This window comes from Salvelinus alpinus, chromosome 23 (assembly GCF_045679555.1).
Source record: "Salvelinus alpinus chromosome 23, SLU_Salpinus.1, whole genome shotgun sequence".
Classification (NCBI taxonomy): Eukaryota; Metazoa; Chordata; class Actinopteri; order Salmoniformes; family Salmonidae; genus Salvelinus; species Salvelinus alpinus.
The window spans coordinates 19950439-19969191 of record NC_092108.1 but is presented as its reverse complement, the minus strand read 5'-3'; the positions used below and the strand labels follow the sequence as shown (position 1 = coordinate 19969191).

The 18753-nt window shown below is 40.7% G+C and overlaps 1 protein-coding gene across 3 annotated transcripts; it reads right to left on the bottom strand.

Moving 5' to 3' along the window:
• Nucleotides 1-1520: 1520 nt before the first annotated feature.
• Nucleotides 1521-18537, bottom strand: LOC139550474 (uncharacterized). Of its 3 annotated transcripts, none has more exons than XM_071361397.1 (4): nt 18104-18537; nt 9446-9567; nt 9189-9303; nt 1521-8975 (listed from the first exon to the last, which is right to left on the bottom strand). In XM_071361397.1, the coding sequence occupies exons 2-4, from the start codon at nt 9554-9556 to the stop codon at nt 7849-7851; spliced, it is 1353 nt and encodes a 450-aa protein (XP_071217498.1). In that variant the 5' UTR covers nt 9557-9567; nt 18104-18537; the 3' UTR covers nt 1521-7848. The 3 variants fall into 3 exon arrangements, with proteins under 3 accessions (XP_071217498.1, XP_071217497.1, XP_071217499.1); XM_071361396.1 differs by having other exon boundaries at nt 18128-18537; XM_071361398.1 differs by lacking the exon at nt 18104-18537 and adding an exon at nt 10382-10424.
• Nucleotides 18538-18753: the final 216 nt, after the last annotated feature.

Sequence of the window (18753 nt, the reverse complement as noted above, 5' to 3'; positions counted from 1 at the left end):
CGTTGAATGCGGTCTTAGTGCCAGCATCGGTTTGTGGTGATAAATAGACGGCTACGAATAATATAGATGAGAACATAGACTAATAAGATAAACATAGATAATATAGACTCTCTTGATAGATAGTGTGGTCTACAGCTTATCATGAGGTACTCTACCTCAGGCGAGCACTTTGCGTCGGTCTCGCTAAAGAAAAATGTATTTGTCCAGTTGGAGGTGAGTAATTGCTGTTCTGATGTCCAGAAGCTCTTTTCGGTCACAGGAGATGGTAGCGGCAACATTATGTACAAAATAAGTTTAAAAAATAAGTTACAAACAACGCAAAAAAACAAACAAAATAGCAGTTGGTTAGGAGCACGTAAAACGGCAGCCATCCCCTCCGGCTCCATTATATATCCTTTCCATAAGTTTACATGTATGAAATGCCAATGCTATCGGCCTATAGTTTGGACTAGTAGGATCTTTCTTCGAACTGCTTCGAACTGTCAGGCAATTTCCTTATTGTAAAAGCCCAATACTTTCCCCATTGCAGTGTCACTGAGATGAGCCATCATGATGTAAAACATCTCATCCTTCCCATGAGATCCTACCCCAGCTTTAGCTATAACTCTCTTCATCTCAGCCAGGGTAAAAGGAGCATTCAATGCATCCTCCACCACTTCTCTCTGTTCCAGGACCCCAGGATGTTCTCCGCTGCCCCTCTTCTGTCAGATTACTTGAGCTGTGTACCTTCATAAATGCCTGAGCTAACATTTCTGCCTGCTCCATATCTCTCACTGCAACAGCCTCCCCACTTTTCTGCATATGGAGATCCCAATCTCGTCTGACCCCACTCATCCTCTTAATTACACTTCTGTTTAACTGGTGAGGTAAGTATTTGTTAGCGTAAATATGAGACTGCAACAGCCCTTCAAATTTGGCAGAGTTTAGCACTGGCAAGGCAAATACCAGGGTGTTTTCTAGGCCAACCGGCCACAAGATGGCAGTATGATTCCTTTTATGTCGTTTGTCATCTTACAAACGGTTGTGACTAGATGTTCGTTCGACCGGAAGTGACTTTCCGTAGCAGGTTAGGAGAGCATTTTAGCTAACCCTAACCCTTTTCCTAACCTTAACCTAAGTGTCCTAACCTGCCAGGTTAATTATCCTAACCTGCTGTGTAAGTTCTCCTAACCTGCTAGGAAAAAGTCCCTTCCGGTTGTAGCTGTACTCCCTCTAGTAAGAACCCCGCTATATCTATTGACTAAAAAGAGAAGACCTTAAAGACTTTGGATAGTAAAACGTCATCTGGTTTTAGTAAATATATATGGCTACATGCAGGGGAGAGTGTAGTGCAGTGGCTCATATGGTTATCAATGTATAAAAGGCAATATGCATTGATAATGCACAACACACTGTGGTAAAATACAAAAACACTTTCTTCAACCATTTTTAAAAAGTAATGGTTCCTTATGAGTCTAATGATGCCTTCATGAACGATTGAACATAGGCGTAATCTCCACAGCCTAATGAAACCATTCTGAAACTGTGGTATGGTATTTATTAAAGGATTGAAAGGGGATATAACTTATTCGACACACAGTTGGGAAACAAAACTAGTTTCATAGAACCTTCAAATAAACTGAATTTCATTATATATTTCAAGTAACTATTGCATAATACATGAATTATAGCTGATTTACATTGAGGTCCTTCTCTTTGGTTTTTAAAGGCATGTACTGTACATATATAAGTGAAGGTATTAGATATAAAGAGTATTGCATATTAGATAGTGTGTAGAAGAAGAGAGCAAGTAGTGTTGATTGAGCTGCATGAGAGAATATGCATAACAGTACAGTAGTACTGATATACAGGTAACTGCCAAAATAAAGGAAGAACCAACATAAAGTGTTGTAATAGGGCGTTGAGCCACTACGAGCTAGAACAGCTTCAATGCACTTTGGCATAGATTCTGCAGTCTTGAACTCTATTGGAGGGATGTAACACTATTCGTCCATGAGAAATTCCATAATTTGTTGTTTTTATTGATGGTGGTGGAATAGGCTGCCTCAGGCCCCGCTCCAGAATCTCTCATAATTTGTCAGGTTTTGGCCAGGACTATTCAGGTTTTGGTCACTAGATGCCCCCATTGCGCCTTTTTGAACCTTTTGTTTTTCCCTTGTTCTAGTTATTGTTTGCACCTGTGCCTCATTTCCTTGTAGGTATTTAAACCCTTAGTGTTCATCAGTTCTTTGCTCTGTGTTTGTATGTTAGCACCCAGCCCCAGCCATGCTGTGAACATATTTTTCTCCAGTTGGATTTTCCTGAGGTACTCTGGTTTTGTTCTTGTTTATTTTTGATTAGTCATTTGAGGTTGTTTTTTCCCTGCTGTTCTTACCACTTTGTGGATTTTCATTGTATTTTGGAGGATATTCATTTTTTCTCTTAGCTTTACTTTTGACGTTGTGGATTTATATTTTTTGCCTGAAGATCTTTTACCTTGATTAAACCACCGTCTCTAGTACTGCTGTGTCTACCTCATCTTCTGGGTTCTGCCGACTATTAGTGACTGTTTCTCACACCGGGTCCTGACATAATTAGGTTGAGATCTGGTGACTGAGACAGCCATGGCATATGGTTTACATCGTTTTCATGCTCATCAAACATTCCGTGACTTGGGTCTCTGGGTTCGCGCCCAGGCTCTGTCGCAGCCAGCCGCGACCGGGAGGTCCGTGGGGCGACGCACAATTGGGCTAGCGTCGTCCGGGTTAGGGAGGGTTTGGCCGGTAGGGATATCCTTGTCTCATCGCGCTCCAGCGACTCCTGTGGCCGGCCGGGCGCAGTGCGCGCTAACCAAGGGGGCCAGGTGCACGGTGTTTCCTCCGACACATTGGTGCTGCTGGCTTCCGGGTTGGAGGCGCGCTGTGTTAAGAAGCAGTGCGGCTTGGTTGGGTTGTGCTTCGGAGGACGCGTGGCTTTCGACCTTCGTCTCTCCCGAGCCCGTACGGGAGTTGTAGGGATGAGACAAGATAGTAATTACTAGCGATTGGATACCACGAAAATTGGGGAGAAAAGGGGATAAAATTTATAAAAAATAATAAAAAAATAAAAAATAATAATAAAATAAAACATTCCGTGACCATTTGTGCCCTATGGATGGGGTCATTGTCATCCTATGGGGGCATAGCCATGGTAGCCAAAACAATGTCCTGTCCAGCATTTTTATACATAACCCTAAGCATGATGGGCTGTTTATTGCTTAATTAACACAGGAACCACACCTGTGTGGAAGCACCTGTTTTCAATATACTTTTGTGTCCCTCATTTACTCAAGTGTTTCCATTACATTGGCTTTTGCCTGTATCTTTGTGAGAGTAAGTGAATTATGATTGCATGTGTGTCTGTGTGTGTATACAATAGGCAGGTTTCCATTGACCCAGGTTTATTCGACAAAAGCAATGTTGTGACGTGTAATGGAAACATAGGAGACATTTCTAAAGATTGACAACATTTTAAACGGTTCGACAGCGGTGGATTTTTCTTTAGTCAAACGTAATTTATTGTTTAAGATTATGGTCAAAACAGTTTTGAAAAAATTATGATTGACGAATCATTTTTGAAGGTATGCAAGGAACGAGATGTCACCGCGTAACTATAAAACTCCATTCACAATATGTATCAAAATGTGTATGAGTATGCTGATGGACACCCCGACACCCCTAACCACGGCTCTGGCTGTTCTCTGTGACTGACAGAGGCCCTCTCCTCCCGCTGCCATTTTGGCCCTCTCACTACAGCGGAAGTCAATTGAATTTTATGTCGTTTTGACTACCGGCCTGTTGTAGAACACGAAGCCTCTAAGCCTGACCCCACCGCTTTATTCCCCTGACCCCGACCATCCCACCCCAACACACTGTCATTGTTACTCCTCGCGAGTTCCGGGGTGACTGAGATAAAAACAAAGAATAAGAAAGAGTTAAGACTGTTCCTACCTTCACTCTGCACCAGCACAACCAAGCAGCAGCAAGCGATAATGCAAGAAACACCTAAACTTCCCCTGTTGACTTCCTACTCTTTCTCTCTTGCATTCTCTTTCTGTATATCTCCCTAATTATCTCCGCCTCTGTTGATTGACAAATCAATGAACCAATAAATCATACAAACTACCAATCATATCAATCTATTTCTCTTATCCATCTACAATATGTAATGAGCCTCGATTAAGATGACCAGTTTTATACAGTACCAGTGGTGTCAGTTTAGACAATGTACACAGTAAAAGTGTAGTTTCCAGATGTAAAATGTAAAGTTGTATGAACATGTATAGCCTATTTGACTGAAATAAATATTTTATTGCCTAGTTTTGAGACTACATAAGGCATTTTAAGGCAGCATAGTAACTTCAAAATAGAACTCAGAAAATCCAAATGAATTTAGTTATTAACTTGACCTGAATAAAACTGTCCCTTGTGGCAAGAAGTGACATCCCAGATAGTCAAATACTAACTAGACAACACATACTAAATGGCTCCTATATAGAGTGCCTTTGGAAAGTATTCAGACCACTTGACTTTTTCCACATTTTGTTACGTTACAGCCTTATTCTAAAATGTATTAAATAGTTTCCCCCCCTCATCAATCTACACACAATACCCCAAAATGACAAAGTAAAAACAGTTTTTTAGAAATTGTAGCTAATTTATAAAATATAAAAATCTGAAATATGACATTTACATAAGGTCTCAGATCCTTTAGTCAGTACTTTGTTGAAGCACCTTTGGCAGCGATTACAGCCTCGAGTCGTCTTGGGTATGCCGCTTCAAGCTTGGCACAACTGTATTTGGGGGGTTTCTCCCTTTCTTCTCTGCAGATCCATTCAAGCTCGGTCAGGTTGGATGGGGAGTGTTGCATCACAGCTATTTTCAGGTCTCTCCAGAGATGTTTGATAGGGTTCAAGTCCGGGCTCTGGCTGGGCCACTCAAGGACATTCAGAGACTTGTCCCGAAACCTCTCCTTAATTGTCTTGGCTGTGTGCTGTCATGACGTTGCCCTCTTTGGACACCGCGAGCACCATCCCCCTACCTCGGCACCATCTCTCTCTGTCTCCTATAACCAGGTTTCTGTGGTCAGAGAGGTCGTAAATTCCCTGGGAAGATCCTGCCTCATGGCCAGACAGTATAGAGAGAGAGTGAGTTCATAGAGAGAACAAAGGAATTTCTTCCACCTCACAGAACTGGAGAACCGAACGACATTTATGTTCTGGAGAAGGTATAAAAGATCGGTGAAGAATACAGCTACGAACTGGTCCGTTTGGTACAATTTTGTGAAACTCATGGGAGACAATATGGCCACATTACCATAACGCTGTTCATACAATAGCCTCAGATATGAGGCTTACATCTAATTGTTGTGTAAGATGAATGAGTGAGTATGATACTGTTTGTGAAATTGTGTAATGTGATTTTGGATTGTTTAATGAAGGAAACTCCAATTCCCTTTAGAGTTTAACTAAATTAGAGGACCGCCCATGAGCTCAGTTATGGTCTGGCGTCCTGGGACAGGCCCTTTTCTGCTCTTCCGAATAAAACTCCCACCTGGGTTTTCTATCACCAGACCGAGCTTACCTCAATTACGAGATGGCTAAAGGTTGCAGACCAGCTTACCTCGATAACGAGAGGGCCAAGGTTTGAGAGGAGACCGAGCTTACCTCAATTATAAGAGGGCTAAGGGTTGAGACGATTGCTGAATCTTTTAACCATCCCACGTGGTTAAACTCTTAGACTATCGATACCGCCAGAATAAGAACAAGTCTTTGATATTAATTACAAGTCTGCAGCTAGGAATTCGGTATCATTGAACGCGAAGACCGACAACCTCCGAAACCTCTATTCTATAACAACATGAATGAATGTCACTCTGAACTATCCATTCTAACCACGACAGAGAGAGAGAGGGTGGACAGACTCTCCAACAGAAATGAACTTCTCAACAGAGATCCCGACGACACACTGAGCGTAAATATATATATTGATTGCAGTTGTTCCCAAATGAGTGAGCGTTCATGTGCAAAGGATTAGCATTTCAATTGTTATAATTATCACTCTGTCTAACAAGCCGCCATGCCGGTTTAGCCCACTAGGGCACATCCGCTATCATTTCCTTGTAACCATATCTACTGTTTGTTATGCATTTCTGTGAATTACTTAGTTAGTAAATAAATTATTTTAAGACAATTGATGTATGGATGACTCATAGTGAAGACTGGGTTTGTGCCGATAACCAACAATTTACGACGTTTGGAATGAGACTAACGTGAGGTAAATAATAATTAATTAATTCGAAGACTAATTGAGCAGATATTAAAATATCTGAACGTTATATTAGGAAAATTATAACTTTGTAATCTGAATATTTTCCTAGGTGCCCCGACTTCCTAGTTAACTACAGTTACATGATTAATCAGTTTAATCGCGTAATAATAAATACAGAGAGTTATTTGATAAATAAGTCTTCAGTTTTAATGATGCCAAAGACACAACAGTGCTTAGGGTCATTGTCCTGTTGTAAGTTGACCCTTCACCCCAGTCTGAGGTCCCGAGCGCTCTGGAGCAGGTTTTCATCAAGGATCTCTCTGTACTTTGCTCCGTTCATCTTTGCCTCGATCCTGACTAGTCTCCCAGTCCCTGCCACTGAAAATCATCCCCACAGCATGCTGCCACCACCATGCTTCACCATAGGGATGGTGCCAGGTCTACTCCAGATGTCACGCTTGGCATTCAGGCCAAAGAGTTCAATCTTGGTTCCATCAGACGAGAGAATCTTGTTTCTCATGGTCTGAGAGTCTTTTTGCCAAACTCCAAGCGGGCTGTCATGTGCCTTTTCCTGATGAGTGGCTTCCGTATGGCCACTCTACCATAAAGGCCTGATTGGTGGAGTGCTGCAGAGATGGTTGTCCTTCTGGAAGGTTCTCCCATCTCCACAGAGGAACTCTAGAGCTCTGAGTGACTATCGGGTTCTTGGTCACCTCCCTTTGGCCGGGCGGCAAGCTCTAGGAAGAGTCTTGGTGGTTCCAAACTTCTTCCATTTAAGAATGATGGAGGCCAGTGTGTTCTTGGGGACCTTCAATGCTTTAGAAATGTTTTGGTACCCTTCCCCAGATTTCTGCCTCGACACAAGCCTGTCTCGGAGCTCTACAGACAATTCCTTCAACCTCATGGCTTGGTTTTTGCACTGGCATGCACTGTCCACTGTGGACATATAGACAGGTGTGTGCCTTTCCAAATCATGTCCAATCAATTGAATTTACCACAGGTGAACTCCAATGAAGTAGTAGAAACATCTCAAGGATGGTCAAGGGAAAGAGGATGTACTTGAGCTCAATTTGAGTATCATAGAAAAAGGTCTGAATACTTTTGTAAATAAGGTATCTGTTTTTATTTTTTATTTTACTTTTCAAAATCTAAAAATCTGTTTTCACTTTGTCATTATGGGGTATTTTGTGTAGATTGCTGAGAAAAAAATTATATTTAATAGATTTTAGAAAAAGGCTGTAACCTAACAAAATGTGGAAAAAGTCAAGGGGTCTGAATACTTTCCAAAGGCACTGTATTATTGATCTAAAAGCGCAGATTGACTCTTTCATTAAATCAGTTTGATTGAATATAATATGGTTTTATGATTTTGTGGTAGAAATACACATTGTTACCAGTTGTAAATAAGTTGTTAAAATGAAAACGAGGAGCAGACAACAGTCAAGCATGAAAACCATTTCACAAATCAATTGAAATAAAAAGCTTATCAACATGTCTCAAAATACTTTCTGTACCACATTTTCACATAGAAAGTGTTACAGAAAAATTATGTAATTATTAACTATTTGTTCCATCTGTTCTGAGACATCATTAAACTTGTTTGTGGATCCGCAGGGTATGTGGGTACCGCACATTGAGACACTGGACTCTCCCCTATGTGAGTTCTTTGATGTGACTTCATTTTGGAGCGCTGGGTGAAGCATTTCCCACACTGTGTGCACTCGTAGGGCTTCTCCCCGGTGTGGACCAGAGCATGTCTGATCAAGTTACACTGCTGGGTGAAACTCCTGCCACACTGTTCACAGGTGTATGGTTTCTCTCCGGTGTGACTCCGGAGGTGGACTTTGAGCTCGCTGAAACGCTGGAAGCTCTTCCCACAGAAGGTGCAGCTGAAACGCCTCTCGGTGGTGCTGCCCGACCTCCACTGAGTCCTCATTCTCTTCACCATGTTAAAACTACTGTGACTCAGGCTGTATCCAGAGAAGGTGGAGGTGGTGGCCATGTTTGACCCTGTCATGCACTCACTCAATCTCACTGTTGCTTCTGAAGCCCTGTATTGATGCTGCCTTGGCTGTAGAGCTAAACTATTTCCATCATTATTTGAGTTCAGCCTTTCACTGCTCTGTCCCTCTGGCATCTGTTGTCTAGTCTCATCAGCCAATGTCCTGACATGTCCTTTAATGTGTTTTGCTGCACTGAACATGTTAGCATGTGGTTTCCATAAAGAAGAGTGAAGCGATGGCCCTACATCATCTGTCATAGTAGGAACAGATGACAGCCCACTATGAGATGGGAAAATTGAGATATTCTGAGAGTACTCTTCTGTGGAATGAAAGGAGAAATCTGGGTGACCATCAGGGTCAGTGTCTCTGCCTGGACCCACAGAGGTCCACAGCTGCCCATCAGTCTCATCCATGACAAACTGGTCAGGTCCTGCCAAGGCCGTGGTCTGATCTAACTCCTCCTCTTTCACCATCACTAGGTCTAGTGAGTCCTCATCTGGCCGGTGCTGCTCTGTGCTGAATACCTCTGTAGATGCGAGCCGGGGTGTTCCTGGTTCCTCTGGACGATCAGAATTGGGGTAATGTTTTACTGAGTCTTTGGGAGATATATTGGGTTGTGTGAGGAAGTCCTCATCACAGTGCCGTTGCTCAAAGGGTGGTGGTTTCCCAGGCTTGGAACCAGACTCTAAAGATTTGGCGATAAACATAAAATAAAGATTACAAAAGACCCTTAACAGCAAAACATGACAGCTTTAGAACTGACTGTGTGTCCGTGCGCTACATATGCCAGAACATAAAACACCCCAACACCAATGCAACAATTTGGAACGTGCATACCACCACACTCACACAGTCTTCCATAGACAGACTGAGCCGTACCCCTTATGGTTGCACCCACCCTCTCCAGTGATCCTGAGCTCTTCCTGAGGGTCAGTCTTCCACACGTCCTCTGCTGTCTCCTCATCTTTGATCAGTATGGGTTCAGTCTCCACTCTCTGCTCCACATCTGAAGGCTGTAACAGGGATTGAGGTTATTACTCTGGACACACACCATATCTAACCATTTTCATACTCATGAATCACACAAAAGCAATTAAATCTCCTGATAATCCAATATCAGAATTGATCTTAGTTGTAAAATGTGATGTATCACACCTGGGGTTGAGAGTCCTCTTCAACAGCCAGCTCTTCGTCTCTGCACTGTGAGCTACTCCTCTGCCTGTTCAAAACAATCTTGACTGGATATGAAGATCTCTCTGATGCCATGGGGTAAAAACCTGGAAAATAATTGTATTCAATGAAATATTAGGGATAATCACACTTTTTTTTTTATTCAGTTGTTCCATGGTGCAATCAAATATCTCTCAAGAACCCAAGGGGGCATAGCCAGTTTACAGGCAGTCCCCCTTTTGGGTTCTCAGCTGATGCGACGAACCACAGCTGGCTCCATATGAACTACAATTCCGATGCGCTGCTTAATCCCAACACACTGTCTACGCAAATATGTCTCACTTGCCATACGGTTTTGGAAACCTTCAGAACTTAACTTTTATAAGCGAGAAAGAATCTATCAAATACGAAAGATACACTTACTATGCGCAGTTTAGCAAAGTTGCACCCGATTGTTTTCACACACCGCCTCAGCTACAACACATCCTCACCTTGCGCTTGCATATCCATTGGACTATTCCATTCCACATTTCTGTTTTTTCTCAATATACAGCCGGGTCCAACTTTCCTAAACTGCGTACAGTAATTTATCTTTTGTATTTGAAAAATGATTTCTCACTTATATTAAAGTCAAGTTCCAAATGTTTGTAAAGAAAAATGGTATCGCGTGCGAGGCGTATTTGCTTTTCGAAAGAACATTTGGGGAGCGTCGGGGAACGCCTATGGAGCAAGATAGCTGCCAAAGGTTGAACGTACGTATCGTTAGGATCGTAAGAAAAGTAATGCGTGAAACATGAAACGTAAACGTTAAATTAGAAATGCACAAACGCTATGTTACGACTATGAATTAACATTTACACGTTCAATTCATACGTCAAGTCTCCCTTTACTCGGTTACAGATATTTTTTATACGTACACACTTTGTCAGTAATGTGGCATCTGCAAAGGACATGAACCCAACGTAGCTAGTCGAAGTTAGCTAGTCAATCAAGCAACTCTAGCCTAGACGTTAGAGTTGCTTTTCAGCTTCCGGTTTCATTTCCAAAATAAAAGCCTAGAGCTTGATTTAGAATTGGTATATTTGATTGCTGTTTGATTGGTATATACTAATGGTTATGATTCATTATTCCTGGTATATACTACTGGTTATGATTCATTATTCCTGGTAGATACAACTGGTTATGATTCATTATTCCTGGTAAATACAACTGGTTATGATTCATTATTCCTGGTATATACTACCGGTTATGATTCATTATTCCTGGTATATACTACTGGTTATGATTCATTATTCCTGGTATATACTACTGGTTATGATTCATTATTCCTGGTAGATACAACTGGTTATGATTCATTATTCCTGGTATATACTACTGGTTATGATTCATTATTCCTGGTAGATACAACTGTTTATGATTCATTATTCCTGGTATATACTACTGGTTATGATTCATTATTCCTGGTATATACTACTGGTTATGATTCATTATTCCTGGTAGATACAACTGGTTATGATTCATTATTCCTGGTATATACTACTGGTTATGATTCATTATTCCTGGTATATACTACTGGTTATGATTCATTATTCCTGGTAGATACAACTGTTTATGATTAATTATTCCTGGTATATACTACTGGTTATGATTCATTATTCCTGGTATATACTACTGGTTATGATTCATTATTCCTGGTAGATACAACTGGTTATGATTCATTATTCCTGGTATATACTACTGGTTATGATTCATTATTCCTGGTATATACTACTGGTTATGATTCATTATTCCTGGTATATACTACTGGTTATGATTCATTATTCCTGGTAGATACAACTGGTTATGATTCATTATTCCTGGTATATACTACTGGTTATGATTCATTATTCCTGGTAGATACAACTGTTTATGATTCATTATTCCTGGTAGATACAACTGTTTATGATTCATTATTCCTGGTAGATACAACTGGTTATGATTGCAGACAGAACCCAGAGAATGGTATGGTGATGCATGCATGGAGATGTCAACGTCAGCCAGAGGTATACCCATGCTATAGAGCTACACCTAGCAAACTGAAACGTCATGATACAGCTAGTGCTATCTAAACTTGCGCTGGCAAACAAATCCATTACATTAGCTAACTAAATGTGAAGTAAACTCAACTGAGGAGTAAAAGAGAATGGAGACTTTTAACAGTTTTCTTTTTTTAAATACTGTGTTTTGCTTGTTTACGTAGCACTCCTCACAAGCAGTTTGGTGTATGTTTTTTTGCTGGTGAGATGAAACTGCCAAAACTCTGAAATGTATTATTGTACATCAGAATTGCAACACAAGATTTATTTTTATTTTTAATTATTTATTACAAAAAACACAAGGAAGGGGTAACATTAAAGTATTAGAACATGAAGGACAAACAATACAGCATCTAGACACTATCAAACATGTATCAGTCTTTCCGCAACAGAGCCATCCTTATGTGTGAGGGTGCGTGTGCATGATAGTGATATAAAATATATGTCATTTCCTTTATCATGATCACAATCTTGTGAAACCCGAACCCTCCAAGATCCCCCCCACAGTTCCCCAAAAGCTGTACCTCAACCATTCAAGACCCCTCCCACAGTCCCCCCCCGAAAAATAAATAAAAATACAATTAATTCCATTCCACACCCCCAAGAACCTCCCAATTCACCAACAACCAAGATAATGAACTAAAGAGAAAAAAGGAAAAGACAGAAGAAAACAGCAAACAACAATGCAATAAAAATAAAACAAAATAATAAATTTAAAACAAAGGACATCAAGGACAACTTAAATCATAACAGCAATGCCAACTGTATATGTTTGTGTGCATGTCTGGCACTATTACATGTATGTGTGTGTTCTTGTATGTGTTTATTTGAATGAGAGTGTGTGCATATGCATGTGTACAAACACCTGCACGGCATCAGCCTCAGGCAAACCGGCATTAGTTGTAAAAACACTGCCACTTAGTGTCATTCAAATGTACTTTTATTATGTTTTATTTTTTTCCCCTTTATCTTTTGACCATCATTCTCTCTCACACAGAAACTCCACTCCCACTTGTCTCCAATTCCACATACCAACCCTCAGCTTCCCTCAGCCCATCCCATCTATCTCTGCTGGCCACCCACTTCGTGTTTCTACGCAACACATATCTTTCAACTATGCTATGATGTTTAAAGTACAATTTCAATCTATCTAATCGAATAGAATCTACAGATTGCGTGTTGAAGATAAATACTTTTACTAAGAGTATTAGTATATTAGTAATTGACTGGCCCGGTCTCTCCAGATCTCCTAACAGTACTATTTCTAGGGTCAATTTTAGATCAATGCTATGCATTTTCAGCCATTCCTGAACCTGAGACCAGAAACAGGCTACCTGAGGACAATAAAGCACAGTTGTCAACATCCTGGTCCTCAAAAGAAACTGGTATACTTTCCTATTTATGCTATTTTTATTCCTCCGCCAGTTTTGATCCTTTATATTGGACAGACAGACCAGTTCCCTACCTCATCCCGCTGCCACCCGCCTCCTCCATTTTTGGGGCAATGCTGTAATAAATTGGTTGTACTCTTGGATTGAGCAGACCTTCCCGTACAATTCTGATAACTCCATGAAGGACATAACTCTACCATTACAATATCATTTAAGACCAAAATACCCTTTTCAAACATCTTTCCCATAAATACAGGTATTTTATCAACCAGCACATTTGAGTTTAGCCATAATATTTGTTGTAATATTTGTTCTATCTTTTCAGGGGGATGAAATTGAAATTGTTGTCAGCTCTGCAATACTTGTTTGAAAAAGACAGATACTTTGAAAAAAGTATCATTTTCAATTAATCGAAAATGAGACATGGCAATCTGCACAAAGGCAAAAAGGACATTTTTAAACAATGGATGAGCTTTTCTTATTAATCTACTTGAGAACAATTTAGGGTTCAAATAAAACTTTTGAATGAGTGAAGCTTTTAGAGAGAGGTTTAGTGCTTTTATATTTAATAAACTCAACCCACCCAATTCATATTCATTATATAGATAGGTTCGTTATATTATATATATTGTCTGGTTTAGCGTCCCAGATAAATCGAAACGTTTTTTGCTCATATGATTTGAAAAACGAATCATCGGGAGTAGGCAGCTCCATAAGTAAGTGAGTAAACTGAGATATGACTAAGGAGTTAATCAGGCCAATTTTCCATAAATAGACAGGTATTTACCTCTCCATGGTTGCAGGATCTTGTCTATTTTTACATGTTTTCTATTGAAATTCATTGTGGAGAGCTTATTTATATCTTTTGTGATATGAATACCGAGTATGTCTACTTCACCATCAGCCCATTTTATAGGTAAGCTGCAGGGTAATGTAAAAGTTGTATTTTTTTAAGGATCCATTAGGTTTTAGTCCTGAGAGTACAGAAACGTTATCTAGATCTTTAATGAGACATTGCAGGGATTTAGCTTGCGGACTTAACATAAAACTTGAGTCATCGGCATACATGGACACCTTTGTTTTTAAGCCTTGGATTTCTAATCCTCTAATGTTGTTATTAGACCTGATTTTAATAGCTAGCATTTCGATGGCCAAAACAAATAGATATGGTGACAGAGGACACCCTTGTTTAACCCCTCTTGACAATTCAAAACTCTCTGAGAAGGAGCCGTTATTTACTATTTTACACCTGGGGCTGCTATACATTATTTTTACCCATTTTATAAGAGAATTACAGAAATTGAATTAATTAAATCCAGTCTTACTTTATCAAATGCCTTTTCAAAATCCCCTATAAATACCATTCCTGGCTTCTTGTATGTTTCATGATGTTTTATTATTTCTAGTAGTTGTCGTATATTATCTCCAATGTATCATCCATGTAAAAAACCTGTCTGATCAGGATGAACAATACCTGGTAAAATACTTTTAATTCTGAGTGCTATGCATTTTGCATCACAACATTTGTTCAAGCCTAAAATGTTAGTCCATAATCTTATCATGGTGTTTGTAAGTTCACAGATGAAATTACATGTTTATGTTTCAGGCATGGCTTTTCTTACGATCCTAACAATTTACATATTGATTTTATTACGATCTTAATGATACGTACGTTCAACCTTTTGGCAGGTATCTCGCTACATAAATGCACCTCAGGCGGCAGACAGCTTCGTGAATAGACTACATTATTTAACATTTCCATCTATTGCAGGGATGGGCAACTTTGATGGGGTGGGGGATACAAAAAATCTGAACTCATCATGAGGGGCTGCTGTGGCTGGTGGGTCTGCGTATCCACATCCACACATGCAGTTAGCATCCTCTACCTCATTCCGTCAGTAGAGGATGCCTGGTTATTCTTTGAAAGTGCTTTCCTCACCATCTTAAATATGCATGCCCCTTTCATTTAAAAAAAAAAAACAGGAACAGATATAGCCCTTGGTTCACTCCAGACCTGACTGCCCTTGACCAGCACAAAAACATCCTGTGGCATACTGCATTAGCATCGAATAGCCCCCGCGATATGCAACTTTTCAGGGAAGTTAGGAACCAATATACACAGGCAGTTAGGAAAGCAAAGGCTAGCTTCTTCAAACTGAAATTTGCATCCTGTAGCACAAACTCCAAAAAGTTCTGGGACACTGTAAAGTCCATGGAGAATAAGAGCACCTCCTCCCAGCTGCCCACTGAACTGAGGCTAGGAAACACTGTCACCACCGATAAATCCACGATAATTGAGAATTTCAATAAGCATTTTTCTACGGCTGGCCATGCTTTCCACCTGGCTACCCCTAACCCGGGCAACAGCCCTGCACCCCCCACAGCAACTTGCCCAAGCCTCCACCATTTCTCCTTCACCCAAATCCAGATAGCTGATGTTCTGAAAGAGCTGCAAAATCTGGACCCCTACAAATCAGCCGGGCTAGACAATCTGGACCCTCTCTTTCTAAAACTATCCGCCGAAATTGCTGCAACCCCTTTTACTAGCCTGTTCAACCTCTCTTTCGTATCGTCCGAGATCCCCAAAGATTGAAAAGCTGCCGCGGTCATCCCCCTCTTCAAAGGGGGAGACACTCTAGACCCAAACTGCTACAGACCTATGTCTATCCTATCCTGCCTTTCTAAGGTCTTCGAAAGCCAAGTTAACAAACAGATCACCGACCATCTCGAATCTCACCGTAACTTCTCCGCTATGCAATCTGGTTTCAGAGCTGGTCATGGGTGCACCTCAGCCACACTCAAGGTCCTAAACGATATCATAACCGCCATCAATAAGAGACAATACTGTGCAGCTGTATTCATCAACCTGGCCAAGGCTTTCGACTCTGTCAATCACCACATTCTTATCGGCAGACTCAACAGCCTTGGTTTCTCAAATGACTGCCTCGCCTGGTTCACCATTTACTTCTCAGACAGAGTTCAGTGTGTCAAATCGGAGGGCCAGGGGTCAATTCTCAGGCCGACTCTCTTCTCTGTACAAATCAATGATGTCCCTCTTGCTGCTGGTGATTCCCCGATCCACCTCTATGCAGACGACACCATTCTGTATTAGAGGTTGACCGATTAATCGGAATGGCCGATTAATCGGGGCCGGTTTCAAGTTTTCATAAAAATCATACAATGTGATTTTCTGGATTTTTGTTTTAGATTCCGTCTCTCACAGTTGAAGTGTACCTATGATAAAAATTACAGACCTCTACATGCTTTGTAAGTAGGAAAACCTTCAAAATCGGCAGTGTATCAAATACTTGTTCTCCCCACTGTATATATATATATATATTTTTTTTTTAAATAAATCGGACGATTAATCGGTATCGGCTTTTTTTGTCCTCCAATAATCGGTATCGGTATTGAAAAATCATAATCGGTCGACCTCTATTCTGTATACTTCAGGGCCCTTCTTTGGACACTGTGTTAACTAACCTCCAGACGAGCTTCAATGCCACACAACTCTCCTTCCGTGGCCTCCAACTGCTCTTAAATGCAAGTAAAACTAAATGCATGCTCTTCAACCGATCGCTGCCTACACCTGCCCGCCCATCCAGCATCACTACTCTGGATTGTTCTGACTTAGAATATGTGGACATCTACAAATACCTAGGTGTCTGGTTAGACTGTAAACTCTCCTTCCAGACTCACATTAAGCACCTCCAATCCAAAATTAAATCTGGAATCGGCTTCCTATTTCGCAACAAAACATCCTTCACTCATGCTGCCAAACATACCCTTGTAAAACTGACCATCCTACCGATCCTCGACTTCAGCGATGTCATTTACAAAATAGCCTCCAACACTCTACTCAGCAAATTGGATGCAGTCTATCACAGTGCCATCCGTTTTGTCACCAAAGTCCCATGTACTACCCACCACTGCGACCTGTACGCTCTCGTTGGCTGGCCCTCGCTTCATATTTGTCGCCAAACCCACTGGCTCCAGGTCATCTATAAGTCTTTGCTAGATAAAGCCCCGCCTTATCTCAGCTCACTGGTCACCATAGCAGCACCTACTCGTAGCACGCGCTCCAGCAGGTATATTTCACTGGTCAACCTCAAAGCCAATTCCTACTTTGGCCGCCTTTCCTTCCAGTTCTCTGCTGCCAATGACTGGAACGAACTGCAAAATCACTGAAGCTGGAGACTCATATCTCCCTCACTAACTTTAAGCACCAGCTGTCAGAGCAGCTCACAGATCATTGCACCTGTACATAGCCCATCTGTAAATAACCCATCCAACTACCTCAACCCCAAACTGTTATTTATTTTGCTCCTTTGCACCCCAGTATCTCTACTTGCACACTCATCTTCTGCACATCTATCACTCATGTTTAATTGCTATATTGTAATTATTTTGCCACTATGGCCTATTTATTGCCTTACCTCCCTTATCCTACCTCATTTGCACACACTGTATATAGACTTTTTCTATTGTATTATTGACTGTATATTTGTTTATTCCATGTGTAACTCTGTGTTGTTGTTTGTGTCGCACTGCTTTGCTTTATCTTGGCCAGGTCGCATTTGTAAATAGCCTACCTGGTTAAATTAAAAAAATTACAACTTTTTTTTTGCCATAGGGTGGAGAGAAATGTTTGCAGTTTTTAATATGATATCTGAGCGAGAGTGACTTACAAAATCAATGCAGATCCCATCGGTAATTCAACCATGATTACGACAAGTTTAGACAGCCCCTTACGAAAAAAGATTGCAGTCAGAGTGCAGTATAACTGCAGTATAACTGTAGTTAGAATGCGGTATAACTGCAGTATGCTGCAAATACTGCGACCAAAATAGCACCTTTTTTTTGTTATTCTGCAATTACTGCACACAAAATACCACAGTTGACAGCAGTTACTGCACTTTTACTGCAGTTTCAAAACTGCAATCTTCTTTTGTAAGTTCCTAGCTAGACTAATTTACTAGTCTAAAAAAAATGTTAGCTGACATGGGCTGATTGAGTGACTGACATAAGAGAACTGCTGATGCACAACTCAATTTCACCTTGTGTATTCTACTTTGTGTATTCTACTATGTATTCTACTATTGTAACTCTAAACAGTAAATTGAGACCCCGCTAGTTGCCCATCCCTGGTCTATTGAATGGGCTAGCAATCAAATTACCATGAATAAGACGTCATCAACTACCTTTTCTCCTGGCTCGTTGTGTTTTCTTCAGCTCGCTCTCCATCACTTGGCACTTCCTTTTCAGTAAATCAATATCTCGCTGGCTTTGGGTAATTTCCAAACGTATAACAGCACAGCTATCATCTACACGTTGGTTTATTTCTGCTACAGCTGCTTTAGCTAAAACGTCCATTAGGGAGACCAACTGCGCCTGGAAATTGCAGCTGGCCATCTTGTTCAGCCAGTATTCTCTGTGATTAAGTAAATAGTCTACAAATCTCGAGCCAATGTGCAATAAACAATCCGTTAATTTCAATTTCTCACACTATGGTAAATGTTATTTGTTCAATTAGGCATTTGTTAAGAGATCGATTGAAGCAATAGACGTTGATCAATTCCAACAATGTTCAAAAGGGAGATACGTGCGCAATCGCACTCCCGTTCAACTTGTGACGTAGGTATTTATTACCGTAAATATGAGACCGCAAAAGCCCTTCAAAATGTGCAGAGTTTAGCACTGGCAAGTGAAATACCAAAGTGTATAGGACAGCCATATCGATCGACTAAAAAAATTATACGTTAAAGTCCAGTGGCTCACATGGTTAGAACTGCATAACAGGTTATATGCATTTATAATGCACTATATA

Excerpts from the sequence above, each read along its gene's own strand:
- LOC139550474 (XM_071361396.1), bottom strand. The coding sequence starts at position 18,338 with ATGGCCAGCTGCAATTTCCAGGCGCAGTTGGTCTCCCTAATGGACGTT. Across the intron at positions 9,568-18,127 it reads ACAACGAGCCAGGAGAAAAG|GTTTTTACCCCATGGCATCA; the intron begins GTAGTTGATGAC and ends ATTATTTTCCAG. Across the intron at positions 9,304-9,445 it reads AAGAGGACTCTCAACCCCAG|CCTTCAGATGTGGAGCAGAG; the intron begins GTGTGATACATC and ends TCCCTGTTACAG.